The sequence below is a fragment of the Gopherus flavomarginatus genome, chromosome 8, assembly GCF_025201925.1.
Source record: "Gopherus flavomarginatus isolate rGopFla2 chromosome 8, rGopFla2.mat.asm, whole genome shotgun sequence".
In the NCBI taxonomy this organism is placed as follows: Eukaryota; Metazoa; Chordata; order Testudines; family Testudinidae; genus Gopherus; species Gopherus flavomarginatus.
The window spans coordinates 60,825,152-60,842,476 of NC_066624.1; the positions used below are offsets into that span (position 1 = coordinate 60,825,152).

General features: G+C 46.9%; 1 protein-coding gene across 6 annotated transcripts in view; it reads left to right on the forward strand.

The window, feature by feature from the left end:
* Window positions 1-17,325, forward strand: part of EPHB1 (EPH receptor B1) — a 451,153-nt gene that overhangs the window by 354,476 nt on the left and 79,352 nt on the right. For 5 of the 6 annotated variants that reach the window (XR_007775966.1, XR_007775962.1, XR_007775964.1 and 2 more), the window contains exons 5-6: window positions 2,321-2,656; window positions 16,952-17,133. Coding sequence is in view for 1 of the 6 variants with exons in the window: in XM_050965380.1 (XP_050821337.1) it covers window positions 2,321-2,656; window positions 16,952-17,133 (518 nt within the window). In the remaining 5 variants the exon portion in view is untranslated. The remainder of the gene's footprint in view (window positions 1-2,320; window positions 2,657-16,951; window positions 17,134-17,325) is intronic. The other variant, XR_007775965.1, reaches the window with a different exon arrangement.

Here is a 17,325-nt window from a genome sequence, read left to right on the forward strand (position 1 = left end):
ATCCACATAACTCCCCTGTGAGATAGAGAAGTACCATTACTGCCCTGTACAGACAGGGGAGTTAGGCACAGAGAGCCAGGATTTTAAAGGTATTTAGGCGTCTGCAGATAGATGCCTAGTGGGATTTTGAAAAACAGCTCTGCAGATTAGGCACCTATCTCCCAGAGACATCATTAGTTAGTTAGGTGCCTAATCTACATAAATCTTACTAGGAACATGCCTGCATCCTTTGGTGCCATTTGACTTCCGTCACTGGGCAGCTTTCTTTGCTCAGAAAATGTGTGTAATAGTGTTGACAAGATTCGGCTCTGATTCTTGATAAGTAAATCTGTTCCAAGCTAATGGAGCCAGGGAGTTATTCCTCCAGTTTCAGATCATAGCTAGGTCCATTCATGGGGGATGCAGGGTATTCAGGGCTGAAGAAATAGGGAATCATTTGGGTGGGAAAGTCTCTCTCCATCATCATGGTAGTGTTGGTTTGTTCGTGAACCGTCCAATGATATTAAGCCCACAGCCTTCTTGGCTGCTCATTTGATCACTGAATTGTTCTTGTACTTACATCATTTCTCTAATATTTAACCTGCTGCAGCCTATGCCATCCCCCCTTGTTCTGTCCTTGATGACTAATGAGAGTAATTGGCCCATCTCCTGTTAATAACATTCCTCAGCATACATGTTGACAGTGAGCATGCCTCCCCGCAGACTTCTTTCCTCAAGACTGAGTGTGCTCAGCTCCTGCCACTTTACCATGTAGGTCAAACCGTTTATCATTGTTATTTTTCTCCTCTGAACTCCTTCCATTGTGTCTCTGTCTTTTTTAAAATGCGGTGCTCAAATCTGAATGCAGGGGCCAGTTGGAGCTCCCCTAGTGCTGAGTGGAGCAGAATAATTACCTCTCTTGTTTAATGTAACCTACTGTTCTGTTTGCTTTCTCTGCAGCAGCCTCACAGTGTTGACTCATTCCATTTAGCCTCCCTGCTAACTCCCAGATCTTTCTCCATGGCACAGCTGTCTGGTCAGCAGTCCCCAATTATATATTTGTGCATTTGATTACACTGTCCTACATGAATCTCTCTGTATTTGTGCATATTTAATCTCACATTCTTCATTCCTACAATGTATGCCAACGTTGCTATATTTAATTCCTCTCCTCCAAAGCATTTGCGATCACTCCCAGCTCAGTGTTGTCCGCAGATCTGATAAATATACTCTCCATTCCAATATCCACCTAGTTAATAAGACATTGAATAGTACTGAATGCAGAAGAGACCCTTGCAGGACCCCACAAAATACCCACCCTATCAACTTGACACATGAATAACTACTTGTCATTTCTGACTTTTTTCAGTCACCCATTATGTGTCCCTTTTACAGCAGTTCCATCTACAACACATTTCTCCAACTATGATAATCTAGCTATTGTACTTATATGGCCATCATTACTGTAGCAGCTGAGCACCTAATGTTTGTCAATGTGTTTATTCACACAACACCACATGAGGTACAGCAGTACTTTACCCCTCTTTTATGGGTGGGGAGCTAATGGGCAGAAGATTAAGCAATTTGCCCTAGATCACAGGGGTATGCTGTAGCAGAGCAGGAATTTGAACCCAGGTTACTGGCACCCTAGTTTAGCATCCACACCAAGGATCTAGCCTTCCTCTAGTAGGTGAAGGACCTATTTTACAATGTACTGTGTGTCCTACATTTGTTGTCTATTGGAAGGTGATACCTGCCTGATTTCTAGAGGATGAAGAGTGTGAGAGAGTTCAAGATGATATAAACCTTAAGTCTGGATCCTACCTCCCATTGTAAAGAGATTGGTACCAACCCCGGCAGATGGTGTGCCACTAAAGCAGTAATCTGTGAAAGCGTGGGACTGAATGAAACATTGTGACTGAATTTCTCTGTTCCCAGTGGAGCTGGGTGGACCCATGAGGTTGGGGTTGAGCTCTGAACAGCATTGGGAAAGCCCAGAAGTGAATGGCTACAATTACTGGATTCCCTTATCAGCCTCAGGAAGCTTGTACCAAGAAAGCAGTACACTTGTCTAACAGCACATTTCTGGCCTGTTGAAAGGGATTATAATGCCCTGTTTCTTCACCTTTCAGTTTGAAGGCTGCATTTTCCTTATTATGGGCCTAATCCAAAGCCTTTTGAAGTCAGTGAAAAGAGTCTCATTGACTCCAGTGAACTTTGAATCAGCCCCCTATGATCTTACCATGTTCCCCAATCCTGGTTCCCCAATCAGTATACAGTAAAGCTCAATGTTGTGTCCTGTCCTGACAGGAACCTTATCAACTGACTTGCTTTTCAACAGGTGTCCCGTCAGGGCCCCGCAATGTTATCTCCATTGTCAATGAGACGTCCATTATCCTAGAGTGGCACCCACCCCGGGAGACAGGCGGGCGTGATGACGTGACCTACGACATCGTCTGTAAGAAGTGCCGGCCTGACCGCCGCAGCTGCTCCCGCTGCGATGACAATGTGGAGTTTGTACCCAGGCAACTGGGCCTGACAGAGACCCGGGTCTTCATCAGCAGCCTCTGGGCCCACATGCCGTACACCTTCGAGATCCAGGCTGTTAATGGTGTCTCTGGCAAGAGCCCCTTCCCCCCGCAGCATGTTTCGGTGAACATCACCACAAACCAAGCTGGTGAGTTCCATAGAGACAATGTGCACATACCATATGCCATGTGGGGGGTTGTTAACGGGGAAAAGGAAAACTAGGCCTGGGTTCTTCTAATGGAAAATTCTAGGAGTGTGAAACCCCGTATTACAGCATTACAGATATTAACTGAAATGCAAGAGAATAAATATAAGATGTGTAAACACACACACCCTGTATATACACTCACATGCATATATGTATACGTACTCGGGCATATGCCCACACACCTAACGTGTATACACACACACACATGCATAAACATACCACACAATATCCATCTGCAAGTCATATTTAAGAATTCTTTAAATATCAGTGCAGGCCCACCTAGATGTAAGGCAGTGTCTGGGCTTTGGTGTTTAGCACCCACCCATGATCTGCATGGCACAGTCAGATTCTGCAGGATCTAGCCTCTTACTACAACAACAAAGGACATTTCTAGCCCTTGTTGTGAAGAAAATCTTCCTAAGTGTTCTAGGTGTCACCAATGCGGTCATGTCTGCTGGACGGCTTGTCTACACTTGAAACGTGGCAGCATTGACCTAGCACTGTCTAAACCGGCGGTTAGGTCAGCCTAGCTATGTTTCTCAGGGTGTGAATTTTTCCCACCCCTGAGAGACACAGGTATGCCGGTGTAAGTTCCTAGTGTAGACCAGCCTTTGGTCTGCAGACAGCCTGACAGAAGTGTACTCTCCCCACTTACCATTGGGATCTGAAGTCTAATGATGACCCTCTCAATGTTTCCTTGCTGATCATTTTAGTGGGTGGAATGGGGAGGTGGTTGAAAACTGGGACTTGCTTCAGGGATGGAAATGCGGAGGGCAGAAAGGAGAGGCACAAAAAGAGGAAGGCGGGCAGCGGAGTAAGGAAAATGGAGAAGGAAGAGAAATAAGGGGAATAAGTAGCGCTAGCCCCTAAGAAGTATGTCTACACTGCAACTGGCAATGTGCCTCCCAGTCTGGATAGACAGACGCACGCTAGCTCTGGCCAGCCTAGTTTGCTAAATGTAGCAGTGTGAACATTGTCGCAAGGTCTAGCTACTCGAGTGCAGGTCCACCTGGCTCTGACCTCGAGTGGCTAGCCTGAGCCACTGTCAATGCCACAATGGCCACACTCTTATTTTTATTGCACATACTTGAGTGGACCTAGCGTGTGTCTGGGAGGCATGCTCCCAGCTGTAGCATAGACAGACACAAGAGGAGCAGATTTTCACATTGGGTGATGCTGAGTGGACCATAACTCATGGAGCAAATAATGAACCACGCTGACGACTGAACGTTCAATCCTACATAAAGGGCAGACTCTTTCCTGATCTTGGTGCAAACCTGCTACTGATGGTGGGAGCCCCACTGGGCACTGAGTGGAGTATGGATTCCTACAGTTATATCTTCACCAAAAGGCCAGAAATACACCCAGAATTCAGCCTTCTCTACAGAGGGAGTTTGACTTCCCTGCTGCAAGGTGTTGAGTAAATGGGGCCCACTAAGATGGAATGCTTGAATTGCATTAGCGGTGTCACAACTAGGTACAGTGGATTTGGGACTGAAGCAAGAGCTCAGCTTCAGAGCCAATGCCAACAGTGCAGTAAGAAGCACCCAGGGGTTGGTTCATGCTTGCTCATGCAGGGAGGTGTACTTTAAAATGCAGTGTGCTATCCAGGGCCCTGCAGTCCAGGGGGCTTTCAAGCCCCGCATGGAAGTAAGGTAAGGGAACAACCTTTCCCCAGCTCTCAGGGTTTCTGCTAAGGTAGAAGCAGATGAAAGTTGCAGTCAGGGCTCCAGTGGGGCACTGCTGATGGAGGGATGTACTCAGTCAGTGTATCCCATAGCTGCATTGACCATTCCATTTCCTGCACAGATTCCTCCATGTTTTGGACAGTGCTGAAACCTTGCAGGCCACTAGGTGGAAGGGACCTGGTGGCTGCTTTGCACTAGCGTCCACTGGAGGGGTTTTCTGGGGCTGGTACAGACACTGGAGTGAAACCGGCATTAAAACCCCACTCTTCCAATGAGGTCATGTCCAGAAGTGCCCAGCTCATGCTGGTGTGGGCATGGGGCACCATGACCAATATCACTAAAGTGGATGAAGTCGAAGCAGTTCTGTGGAGTGGATTTCTACATGTGGCAGTGATCCCTGTGCTAAAATCAGGAGGGAAGCACAATGTACAGTCCCTTCACTTGCTCCTCCTCTTGTTTCTTTCTCTTTTCCTCTCTGCTCCTTTTCTGATGCCACTCTGCTTTTTCTCTTTCCTTCCTTTGCAATTAATCTAGTTTTTCCTTCTCCTTCTTGCCCTCTCTTCCCAAGGGTAGCTTTAATGCATTTTGCCACCCCAAGCACGGCAGTCAGGCAGCCTTCAGCGGCATGCCTGTGGGAGGTCTCCGGTCCTGCGGATTCGGCGGCAGCCTGTGAGAGGTCTGTCGGTCCCTCGTCTTCGGTGTACCTGCCGCTGAATTGCCATCAAAACCGCGGGACCGGCGGACCTCCCGCAGGTCCGCCACTGAAGGCAGCCTGAGTGCCGCTTTCCCAGCGACCGGCAGGCTGCCCCCCATGGGTTGCTGCCCCAGGCACGTGGTTGGTGCACTAGTGCCTGGAGCCGCCCCTGTCTTTTCCTCCTTTTTGACTTTTTTCATCTCTCCCTCCTCATGTTAGAACCAGGCATTGGTTTTTAACAGAGGACTCTTGGCTGCAAACTGCCTGGCTGGTGAGGAAAAGAACTGATATAGAAGAGCTGAGGTGGCCAGATGGCCAGTCTGTGCAGTGTGTATGTACTGTATGGGGGGGCTGAAGGAAGGTGGGGGAGGGGCAGCCACCAGTTGGTGACCCTGACTTTAAGTGCAAGGAAGGAAACACTAGACAACGGTGATGGAAATCTGTTTGGTTTGGGAACAGAAAGGCGATGGTAATTTCTGCTTTGTATTGAACGTGTAACACGGGCAGCCTTTGTTAGCTGCTCTCTCCTGGGAGCATGCAAGGCAGAAACCTGGCGTAAATATTTTAGTATCCCAGCTCCTGGGAATAACAATTCTGTCAGACTGTCATGTTATGTTTGTGCCTGGCTGTCACTTCTCTCTCTTTAACCATGTGCAGTCAAACCTGCTGCTTGTATCTTGGCCTTTTAGCTATTATTCCTGCCTTCCCCTCCATCCATTCTGCAGTTCACCCACCTGACCATCTGCTCATCCATCCATGCTCAAGGTCAGGCTACTAGAGGGGCCAATGTTAGCCCTGATGTAAGCAAGCTGGACACCACTGAACTCTGTTGTCCAAGACTCACATAGTCCAAACACTGATTTGTCCATCCATCCCTCGCGGCTGGAACTTTTCCTCCTTGCCTTTGTTATTTTTCCAGCTATGCTTTCATATAGTTCTTTTGTCTCTGCCTGTCACTCACTCTATTATTCATCCATCTCTTTCTCCTTCTCTCTCTATTTCTCATGCAGAGCCTGTATATTAACATGGAAATATGTCTACTGTATTGGGAAGGCCTGCGTACTGACCTAATTGAAATGCATTAGGTTTCGATGCATTAGGTGGTATCAATATCTGAGGGACCACAAACATGAAATAAATATTTGGCTGCCACACAGGAGGTTTTAACATTCAGGAATTGTTTAAGCAGGCTGAGACTGGAGTGCTGAGTAGGGGGGATGGATAAAAAGAGGTTAATGGGAATGCACAAGCAGGATGATTGCGCAGCTTCTGTAGCAGATCAGTCAGTGTTGGTTAACATTTTATTTTAGTGAGTCCTTTTTTTGTTACTGACCTAAGAGCACAGCGTACTCCTAAACTGGATGTATTATTGCCTAGACAGAAAATATTGAAAGCTATGTTATTATAGTCAGTTATGTCTGCAAACTGTCAATGAAAATGTCTGTTTTCAAAAGCTGCATATGGTTCTCTTAAAACTGTGCATAGGAGACAGAAGGAAATGGACTCCAAATGTGGGGAAATGACAGAAGAAATGTTATGCTGTGGATTTGTCTAGTATGTTATCAATTCACTTCAGCGAGACCAATTAAATCTTTCTAATAGAAACAAATTGAATCCCTTTCCCCAGTCCATAAGAAATCCAGATCTGTACATTTATCTGAACCATCTATCTGCCCATTCACCCATAAGTATATCTTTCCATCATCTATCCCCTCTTTCTCCTATAATCACTATCCACCCATCTGTCCTTCTGTCCATCCATCTCCCATCCAAATATTCAGCCGCACATTGTCTATCTTCTCGAATACTTATTCATGCAGAGCCTCATTCTCAAGTTTCTTGAATGTTTCTGAGGGCCCACGGTGCTTGTTGTCTACGGTCTTGACTCTTTTCCTTTGTGATTCTTCTAATCCTCACAAGAGGGAGATATCCGATGACAGCCCCAAACCATAGCACTTGCTGCAACAGAGGGAGAGCTGAAGGAGCTAAACAGACCAACCTAGCAGAAAGAGAAAAAAAGAAAGGAGAAAAGGCAGGACAATTAAAAGGAGAGAAGGAAAAAGAGACCAGAGGGGAATGGGGAAAAAGAAGAGAGGAAAAAGAGAAAAAGAATAAGAATGAGAGAGAATTTCCTAGACATTTCCGTTCTGACCCAAAATCTGCCTTGAGTTACACCTGCCTAGCCAACCTCATTGAAACTAATAGGGCTGCCAGAGTGCAAGGGAGAGCAAATTAGAGTACTTTGTTATTAAATTTTCTGCTGCCGTCTCTCAGCAAGGAGGCTGAAGTGGGTTTCGTGTTTTGCTCTTCCATTCCCTGGGATAAGTTCCACGTCTCAGAGAAATAATTGATTCCAGAACCTGAATTTAAATGTGGGTACAGGGAAGCAAGTGAGGGTAATTTTTTTAGAAGCACAACCATGACTTAGGGGCCTCAAGTCTTCTGGGTTTTCAGTGGGACTTAAGTTCCTAAGTCACACAGACACTTTTGCAAAGAGTACTCTTGCTCTCTTTGACATAATGGCTCTTCTTCTGACTCTGGGAGCTGGGCACCGACTGTCAGACTTGCATGAACCATGTCTCTCTTTCCTCCACACTGGGCAGTCATGGGGGGGAATGAGTTTCCATATTACATAATGTGGCTTGTGCGCTAGTCACTCGGGTAGATGTCACTCAGACATCCAGTCTGCTCACACGTCTATGCAATTCAGGCTCAAGAGTGGCATTTAGGCACAGCCCAGAGGAGGGGCTCTGCAGCACCACCTCCCCCCAGGAGAGCACTGCACACAGAGAGGGCAGAAGGGGCAGTACATGCCTGATGCACTATTAGGAAGGGGGCTTGCTGACCCAGCCCTGGTGCTTGCAGGAAAGGCAACTTCTGCCTGGTCCCTGCTACTGCACCCTGGGGGGAAATTGCTTCCCATCCCCAAATATGGTGATCAGCATGTGAAAAAGAGTTACCCTCATAAAGCTGTGGATCTCATCGCCAGCCTGAAATATGGCTGCATGTTCAAGTAACGCTCCATTGCTCCTAAATGATTTGGTTTCTACCAGTGCATCTGGGAGTGAAAGATCCTAATGTGCTGATGTCCTACCTGGGGGGCAGTGGGGAAGGATCTCCTAGGTGTTTAACTACAGTCTTTATGTCATGATATTTTTCAATGTCCAGGAATGTCTACCTGATTTCCTGGTGTGGCTTAGTTCAAACAGTTCTCCAAGACCTGGTTTTGGTATGCCCTGAAAGAAGACTCCTCTCTCCCCAAAGCTTTCCGCTTTCCAAACTAGATTGATTCAGGTAGAACATTCAAAAGGGCCTAGCACTGGCCTACCTCTGCTGCTGTTGAAGTTGCTGAGTGTTTTGCCATTCACCTGAGTGAGAGCAGAGCAAGGCCCATGCTGAGCTCTTTTGAAAACCCTGCCCTTGAGTGCTTCAGCCTATCACCAGAGCAAGGACCTGCCAGACCTCTATCTAACCCCACTTCCAGGAATTTCTACAAAGTGTGCACATTCTTATGGAATTCCATGCTCAGAAGGGGCGTGGATAATGGCATCCAGGTTTCCTTTGTCTTGCCAGTAATCTCTCTTCTTACAGCCTAAGATCCTGCTGGCCTAGCCTCAAATTGATTGCAGGTAACAAGTGAAATAAGTTTTGTGAGGTCATTCTAACCCGAATAGCTATTTCTGAACATTAGAAACTCACCAAGGAGTCTGGCACATTTTGCAGCCACTGCCTAAGAGAGGACTGAGCCTAGAATAGCAAGGAGCAGTCAATCATATGGAGTATTGGCAAGCTTCAGGGAAGCTTGCATCACACCTTCTTGGCCTCTAATCTACACTCTCAGTCCCCCACATCCAAATGCATCCCAAAACAAGTAAAAGGGGAGAACAGTTCTCCTGCTTCTTTCTATAACCTTGCACCTGTCATGGCTGTTGAAAGATTTGCCCTTCTCTAGCATGGTCCAGTGCTTCTGCTTGGCTGGATCAAGGCTGGTCGCTGCATGGGAACAAGTAAGCATGGAGCAGCTTAGGAGCTGACATCCATCCACCTGCGCACCAATTTGGTGCTGATCATTTTCACAGCATTCTCCATGTTAAACAGGCAGGAGCACCAAGGGGGGTTGCGAATGCGGCAATTAACAAAACAGCAATCAAGCTAAGTGTTTAATTTCAGAAAATTAACATCTTCTCTGAGCGGATGTGGAAAGATAAAAAATGAAGGATTAAATGTGCTGGGTAAACAAAGGCAGTGCTGGACCATAAACATCTCCTGCTGGAAGGGAAAGACACTGACAGCTTCCCAGAGCCGGGTGTCTGCAATTCAGTGAATTCCCTAAGAGGCACCAGCTTCAGAGCCCAAGAGAAGGAAGAAGAGCATAAAATAAGGGGCTAAACTCACTCATCCATGCAGCAAGAACATATATTTTCCATCTGTAGGATAAGTGTTTTATAGCTGGTGTTACATTCTGTGTATGGGGGGTGCAATGTGGCAATCTGACGTGGCTTGTTTTTATGGTCTCTTAAAAATGCAGAAGGGCACATGGATAGAGCTGGTGTTTCCAGCATGGGTGTTTAAGCTGTGCATGCAAACTTGGGTTCCCAAGTTGTGTCCCAGCCTATGTGGGTTCACAGGAAAGGGAGGGCATATGCAAAGAGTCACACCGCCATTGCCTGACTTGGGTGTATTAAGCATGCAGCGTTCACATTCCCTTCATGTAGATTTTTTTGTAGAAATGGATATGTATGGCTATTTAGGACCAGATATGCTCTACATTTCTGGCCCTTTGAAATCACACTGGTAGTGCAATGGGCAGGAGCGATGCCAGGGCTTTTGGCGCCCTAGGCAGAGGTCCTTCCGCGCTTCCAGTCGTTAGCGGCAATTCTGAGGTGGGGGGGTCCTTCCGCGGCTATCAGTCTTCAGGACACTTTGGCGGCGGGTCCCGGAGCGAGTGAAGGACCCGCCGCAGAATTGCCGCCGAAGACCCGGAGCGCGGAAGGACCCCCCGCTGCAGAATTGCCGCCGAGGGTGGCAAAATGCCGCCCCCCCAAATCCTAGTGTCTAGGCGGTCTCCTAAATGGAAGCGCCGGCCCTGGCAAGGAGGCCAGTGTCCTGTACGGGGGAGCTTTCAGCTAACATAAAGCTGATGTCACTGGCCCCTAAGGCACCACTCCAGCCTTGGTGTTAGGGGGCTTGATGAGGATGGGAGGGGTATGTGGGTTCCAACTGTTGTCAGCTGTCAGACAGTTTTTTGGAGATTGTTTCCAGTTGGTGCAGGTTAGAGGAGCCCCCAGGTTGCTTTAACTTGCACTGGGATTTAGGCGGAGCCAGGCAAAGAATCAGAGTTGTGAGTCCCTGGGCTAGTCTACACTACAGGGGAAAATCGATCTTAGATTTTAAAAATCTGATCGAATTACTCACCATCCTCACGGCACGGGATCGATGTCCACGGCTCCCCCTGTAGATTCCGCAACTCCGTTCGGGTTGGTGGAGTTACGGAATCGATATAAGTGCGTTCGGGGATCGATATATCGCATCTAGATGAGACGCGATATATCGATCCCCGAGCAATCGATTGCTACCCGCCGATACGGCGGGTAGTGAAGACGTACCCCCTGCTGCCCCTCACCCCACATTGCACACAGTGGGACTCAGCTGGAATAAAGAACCTGGCCTATGTGGTATGATAGATTTGCACATGTATTTTGCAGAAAGCATTTTTTGGAAGGTCTGATGTTCGGAGCAAATAGAGATTGCACTGTGTGTATAGACACAACCCTCAGAAGGAAAAGAAAGAAGGCATAAAGCTCACATCATAGACACTGCTAAGAAATCATTATGCTGCTCCATAGCTCTTTTGTAGGGGGTTACAAATATGTGTAACCTGCTATACAATAAGGATACTTCTTTTAATCAGCTCATTTGTTTGTAAGCAAACTGGTGCTCTGTGTTAATTTGCGAGAGTCATATGGATAATATTATGTACCAATGTGCTTTAGGGAGGGGAGATGGGTTAGGGAACTGATGTCAGCGGCTGGAGTCAGACCACAGTTATCATACTGGGTCATCTGTGGAATGGCCTGTGTTCATGGAAGTGGAAAAAGCAGCAACACCCACTGTTTTCCCCAGGTGATTAACGCAGAAGCCCATTAGGTCTGTTCCACAGACGGCAGTATCTGTCCAGGGCAGAGGTAGAACAGAAGGCTTGGCAGGTAGGGTGCATTTTGCAAGGGCTTTGGAACCCCAATCTGTCCATCGGGGTGGAGCATAGACTACATTCAGCTTCTCTGTAAAGGAGAGTATGGTACATCTACTTCCACAAATGAGTGCCAATGTATTTCATGTTAGGTAATCAAGTGGCCTTCAATTTCCAAAGTCCCATGATTAATATGGGATGTTACTCCTTGCATAAACAAGGAGAGAGGGGTGTAATATTGAAGATCCTACCTGCAGTGTCTCTGAAGCTATGTGATACCTGACAGACAAATATTGCCTCTCATCTGAGGGATGGGCAGAATCAATATGCAGCTATTTATTTGCTCAGCAGGTGATGCTCCCAGAATTAGTATATCCTCATCTGTTTTGAACAGAGACATCCCTACCAGAGTGAAACATTCCACCAGGAGAAAAAAATAATCTCTTCCCCGGCCAAGCAGGATTCACCAACATCCAAGGGGCCCAGCTGAGGGAGGAGGTTGGCATACCAAGCCGTACACCTCTAGATGATAATTCAAGTGCTGGTGAGCTCTGAGAGCTGTTTGGCAAATTACTCCCTGTGCTGCTGCTTGGTTAGTGCTGAGGTCACTGATGATTTATAGGAATGGGAATGTTTCTCCTTGTCAATGAAGCTGCCGGCACCCCAGCTCCCCAAGGATGAGGGAGTGGGGAGCTCTGCATTTGGACTCTGAAGATTATCCTCTCCCGAGCCCTCCCCACATGTTTCAGCGCGCTAGGGCACATGAGGCTTTGATATCCCCAGAGGACCAGATAGGAAATTAACTTGTTTTATGAAATGCATGTTGTGTTGCCTGAGTGACGTGCAGATTCACCATCAGGGAATTCAGAATGTTTGGAGAATGAATATGGGGAGCCGAATCCAGCGGTGAGGCTGAGTGACGAAGAGAGTTAATGTAATTTGCACTTTCTTCCCATCCTCTTGTTGTGCATGTTTTGCTAACTTAGCCTCCCTTCAGATGTACCGCTTGGCTAGGGCCATGCAGTTACTCACACAGATCCACTGACTTCACTGGAACTGCTCACCAGGGCGAGTTTGGTCACAGAGACTCCCTTGGGACTGCCACCTGATGTGCTGAGACTACCTCTGAGCCCGTTTTCTCTGCCAGTCTGGCCCTCCAGAAACCTGCCTTGTTGAGCCAGACACACAAGCCTGCCACAACACAGACCCAGGGTCTGAACCACGCCCCTAAAGCTGCAGACTTAACTGAAAACAGCTTAAAAAGTGCTCCTGTCTCCAGCACCCAGACACCCAGCTCCCAGTGGGATTAAAACCCCAAATAAATCTGGTTTACTCCGTATAACAGACAGAACAAGGTACGTTACTAACTAAAATAAATCAAAATATGCAAGGCTAATTTAATACACTAAGAATCTAGTTACAAATACTAACTTCTCACCCTAGATGTTATCTCAGATACAATCCTTTTCAGACCAACGTTGTAGTTTATGGCCTGGGTCTAGCAATCACTCACACCTCCACAGTAACAGTCCTTTGTTCCAGTTTCTTTCAGGCATCTCTTTGGGGTGGAGAGGCTACCTCTTGAAGACAAAATGGAAAGGCTTCCAGGGCCTTTTATATTCTCTCTCTTGTGGGCAGAAACCTCTTTGTTCTTCTGTGCAAAATCACAGCAACAAGATGGAGTTTGTAGCCACCTGGGAAAGTCACATGTCCATGAATGATTCTACTTTTTGCAGGCCGACGCCATTATTTCCAATGTTAGTTTGAATGTTCCCAGGAAAGCTCAGATGTGGATTGGTGTCTCCCAAGTCCATTGTTAGTTAAGTACTTCCAATTACTTGAATAGATCCTTCGCAATATGTTGGCTAAACCTTCCTTATGTGTTTCCTAGAGCAAACACTTCAAATATAAGCATAGAGCCAATGCTCATAACTTCAGATATAAAAACGATACATGCATACTAATAGGATGAATATATTCAGTAGATCATAACCTTTGCAAAGATATGTTACATGGCATATCCAACATAAAGCATTTTCCAGTTGTGTTATATTTACACTTATAAGCATATTTCCATAAACATATAGAGTGCAACGTCACACTCACAATCTGGCCTTGAGGTTCCCTTGGATTCACAGGGCCAGATTCAGAGGTGATGTGTAAACAAACCCTTGCACCAAGTACACTCCCATAGAGCAACCCGCTGGTATGGCCCTTCCAACAACATCTATACTAGCCTAGTTCGGAGTAATTTGCAAGGCAAGGAACCTGAAGAGAGTGTAGGAAGATGTACAGTAAAGTCATCCTACTTTCACATAGACCATCTTCCACCTTCTACCAGTTCTTTGGCATGCAAGTTACCCCAGGTTAGACAGACTTAGAGCTCTGTCCGGGAGAAGTAAGGAGCGCTATGGGAGTCGGAGCACAAGGGAATCTGAGCTAGTGCAAAGGAGTAACTTTGGAATGTGGCCAAGGGGTTGAACTGAAAGATGAGGGTGTCTCTCTGTGAGGCAGGTAGGAGCAAGGAGTACAAAGAGGTCTATGCGGCTACAGACGGAAGTGTTGTTGTAATTATGTAGACATGAGACAGGCAGTTAGCTCTGCTTCAGAGAATGGTGAGGCCTAGTATTAACTCTTCAAGTGCCTTCCAGCACATCACCCGCCATTTTAGCTGCAGAAACGCTCTTCCTGGATCATGCCCATCTTGCTTTGCATAGCCCAGCAAAGGCTAACTTTGAACTTCAAGTGGAGAGCAGTGTTGAGACCCTGAATCTCTGAGAGGATTATTCTGCATCCTGCTTGGCTGGCTCAGGATTAATGAGATCTGCTTCTTTCTTCTGTTTGACATTAGGGTTGGCCTTTCCTCCTTTTCCTTTTGTAACTTCAGCCAAGCTAATAGGGCAAGCCCTGAGCCAGTTGTAAAGGGACAGAGGTGATTGTTAACATGCCCTGAACCCACAAACCAACTCGGTTTGATTCAGTTTGATGTCTGCTCCATAGACTAACAGAGCTGTGGTTCCTATTACCTTCTGTAAGTGCTAAAGCTTCTGAGGTTTTCCTCTGGGACAGAGACACAGTGTGACTTCTATATTTGCAGGGGCCGTGCCAGCCTGGCAGGGGGGGTATGGGAGGGGAATTCCACGCATACCTGAGGCTTGCAGTGCTGGGCCTGCAGTGGGGATACCGCTGGCCCATGGGGCTGGGCACCTGCCCTGCGATGTTTGTTCAGGTCTCGAACAAGGACCCTGAAGTAGGGTGACCAGACGGCAAGTGTGAAAAATTGGGACAGGGCGTGTGGAGTAGTAGGAGCCTATATAAGAAAAAGACCCAAAAATTGGGACTGTCCCTATACATCTGGTCACCCTACCCTGAGGGCTCTGTTTCCCTTTGGTTATGTGGGTGTAGCTTGTCATGCCAGAACAAGCTGAGTGAGTAGAGCTGTGTGTGTGTCTACACGCATGTGCCCGTGTTTGTGTGTCCCTGTCCCTGTCTGTGAGGGCATATGAAATGCTGGGAGTCTGAGAGGGGCTGACCCAGTGACATGTGTGTCTGAGACTCAGTGACGTGTTTCTGAGTATACACACACACACACAACATGGCACATCTCACACACACTGAAGCCAGTTCCCCTGCTGGCAGGAGCCTGTCCTGGTGCATTAAATTAAATGCACTGAACCTCGCCTCCTGGCCACGGCACCATGGATGGTTGCCCACGATGCCCACTCATAAGGCTGTCCCTGTTTGGGGGACAGTACCCCCTAGCCCCCTCCCCCAAACTATGCCCATACTCTGGGTGGTCAGTGAGCCCTGTCCTGGAACCTTACTGGGGGACGTAGCAGCCTGGATACATAGTTAAGTGAAAATATTGTCCTATCAAAGTTTATTGTTGTAATAATTTATTTGTATTGCAATAGCACCTGGGAGCCTTAGTCATGGCCCAGAACCCCACTGTGCCAGGTGCTGTACAGACTCTGAAGAAAAGACAGCCCAGTGCAAACAATTTATAATCCAAGTATCAGACAAGAGGCAACCTGACAGAGGTTTAGACTGGGTAGCTTTAACCTCTGTCACAGTTAATGTAATGGGAGAGCTGTGTTTTGTTCACCCCTGGGAAACGTCCTCTGAATTCACTGCTTTACTCGCTGATGAGTTGTTGACTGTTCTTGGTTAGACTGAGCGCTCAGAATTCGAAATCTCTAATTAAAAATAATTAGCAGTTTAAATATTCAACCAGTTTTATTGACGCACTGCTCTCATTTCACGCATATTGTTGCAATAATAGCAAATAAACATGGAAGCCTCTTGCTAACACGGCAAAGGTAGGGGTGGAGTGAGTTCTCTGTCTCCAGTGGAATTCAGCACATGCGCACACACACACCTGACACTGCTCACTCACCCCTCCCAGAGAGGACTTGTGTTTGGGACTTTTTAAGACATGGATGAAGAGCAAATGGCTTGCGTCTGTAACGGGCCAAACTGACCCAGATGACAGGTATTTACAAAATATTTCCTGGGGAACCATACACACCACTCCTCCTGCAAGCAGCCCCTACACACCAGGGTGTGGAGCCAATGACAGGCAAATGGGTGCATTTTTGTGGGAGCTCGCTGTTAAAATAATGACAGTACATCTCAATGTGAGGGCCTGATCCTGGCATCCTCAGTGATTGGAACTCCAGTTACTGCAAGAAGGTGTTACGATGTTTCAGACTCACAGAACTGGGCCCAAAGAGCAGCTGGACCTGCTGGGAGCGCTCTGCTATCTGAAATAGGGTAGAGGGAAAATCTTGATCAATGGCCTTTTTTGTTTGTATATTGTTCTCCGTTTCTTTCTCTTTTCATACGTCAGTCTGTCTTCTAGCATTGTCTAGATTGATTAGATCAATTCCATTATTGTTAGAGATTGATTTTGATTACCCATGGAGCAGGGACTGAGGTCTCTCCTTTATTTTCTCTGCTGCACCAAGTGCATCGCTGGCCTTCAACAAACAATAAACCATCATCATAACTCTTGGTTACCCATATGCTGAATCTGCCTTTCTCTCTCCATCTGATTCTGCTTTATACACCTATTTATCCCCCTCTGCTACAGCTGCATTACATATGCCTCTTTCTTTATATTCTATTCTTTAAGGTTGGATTCTCTGTGTTATTTGGTTTCTACAACATTGAAAGCATTTTCTCTTGGTCCCTTTAAATATGTGGTCTTAGTGCAATGAGTTGTATTAATGAATAGGCAGCCTGTTTAAAGCACAGATTAGCAAGTACTTCTTCACACAGAACAGAGTTAACCTTCCAGAAGCTGGGACTGGATGAAGGGGGTGGATCACTTGAAATTGCCCTGTTCTGTTCATTCCTTCGGAAGCATCTGGCACTGGCCCCATTGTCACAGACAGGATACTGAGCTAGATGGACAATTGGTCTGACTTGTAAGGCCATTCTCTTGTTCTTATGCTCTTATTATGCTGTATAATATCTCATTCTCCTTCCTTCCAACCTCTTGCCCTTTGCTCCTTTTTTTCCGTTCTCTTCTTTTCCTCCTCACCCCCCAGGATGGCTCTCTGACATTTTATTTTCACCCTCTCTTCAGATCATGTTATTCCCCCTGCCCATGAGTTAACTTTCACTTCTCTTCTATTTCCCATTTCCTCCTTTCTCCACAGCTCCTTCCACAGTTCCCATCATGCACCAGGTAAGTGCCACCATGAGGAGCATCACGCTGTCGTGGCCTCAGCCAGAGCAGCCCAACGGCATCATCCTGGACTATGAGATCCGTTACTATGAGAAGGTGAGCCGGATCTGCCACCCCGAGATCAGCAGCACTGTGGGCTCACGACCAGCCACCGTAAGCCTGAATGAAAGCAGGGGAAGAAGGCTGGGGTGGGGACGGACACTCAAGGCTCTAAAACACTTCTGTATTTTTTCCCTTGTTGTGGATTGTTAATTATGGGCCTGAGCCACCACTCACTGAAGTCAGTGGAAAGACCCATTGACCACAGTGGAGTTATGATTAGGTCCTGGGATAACTCAACAAAGT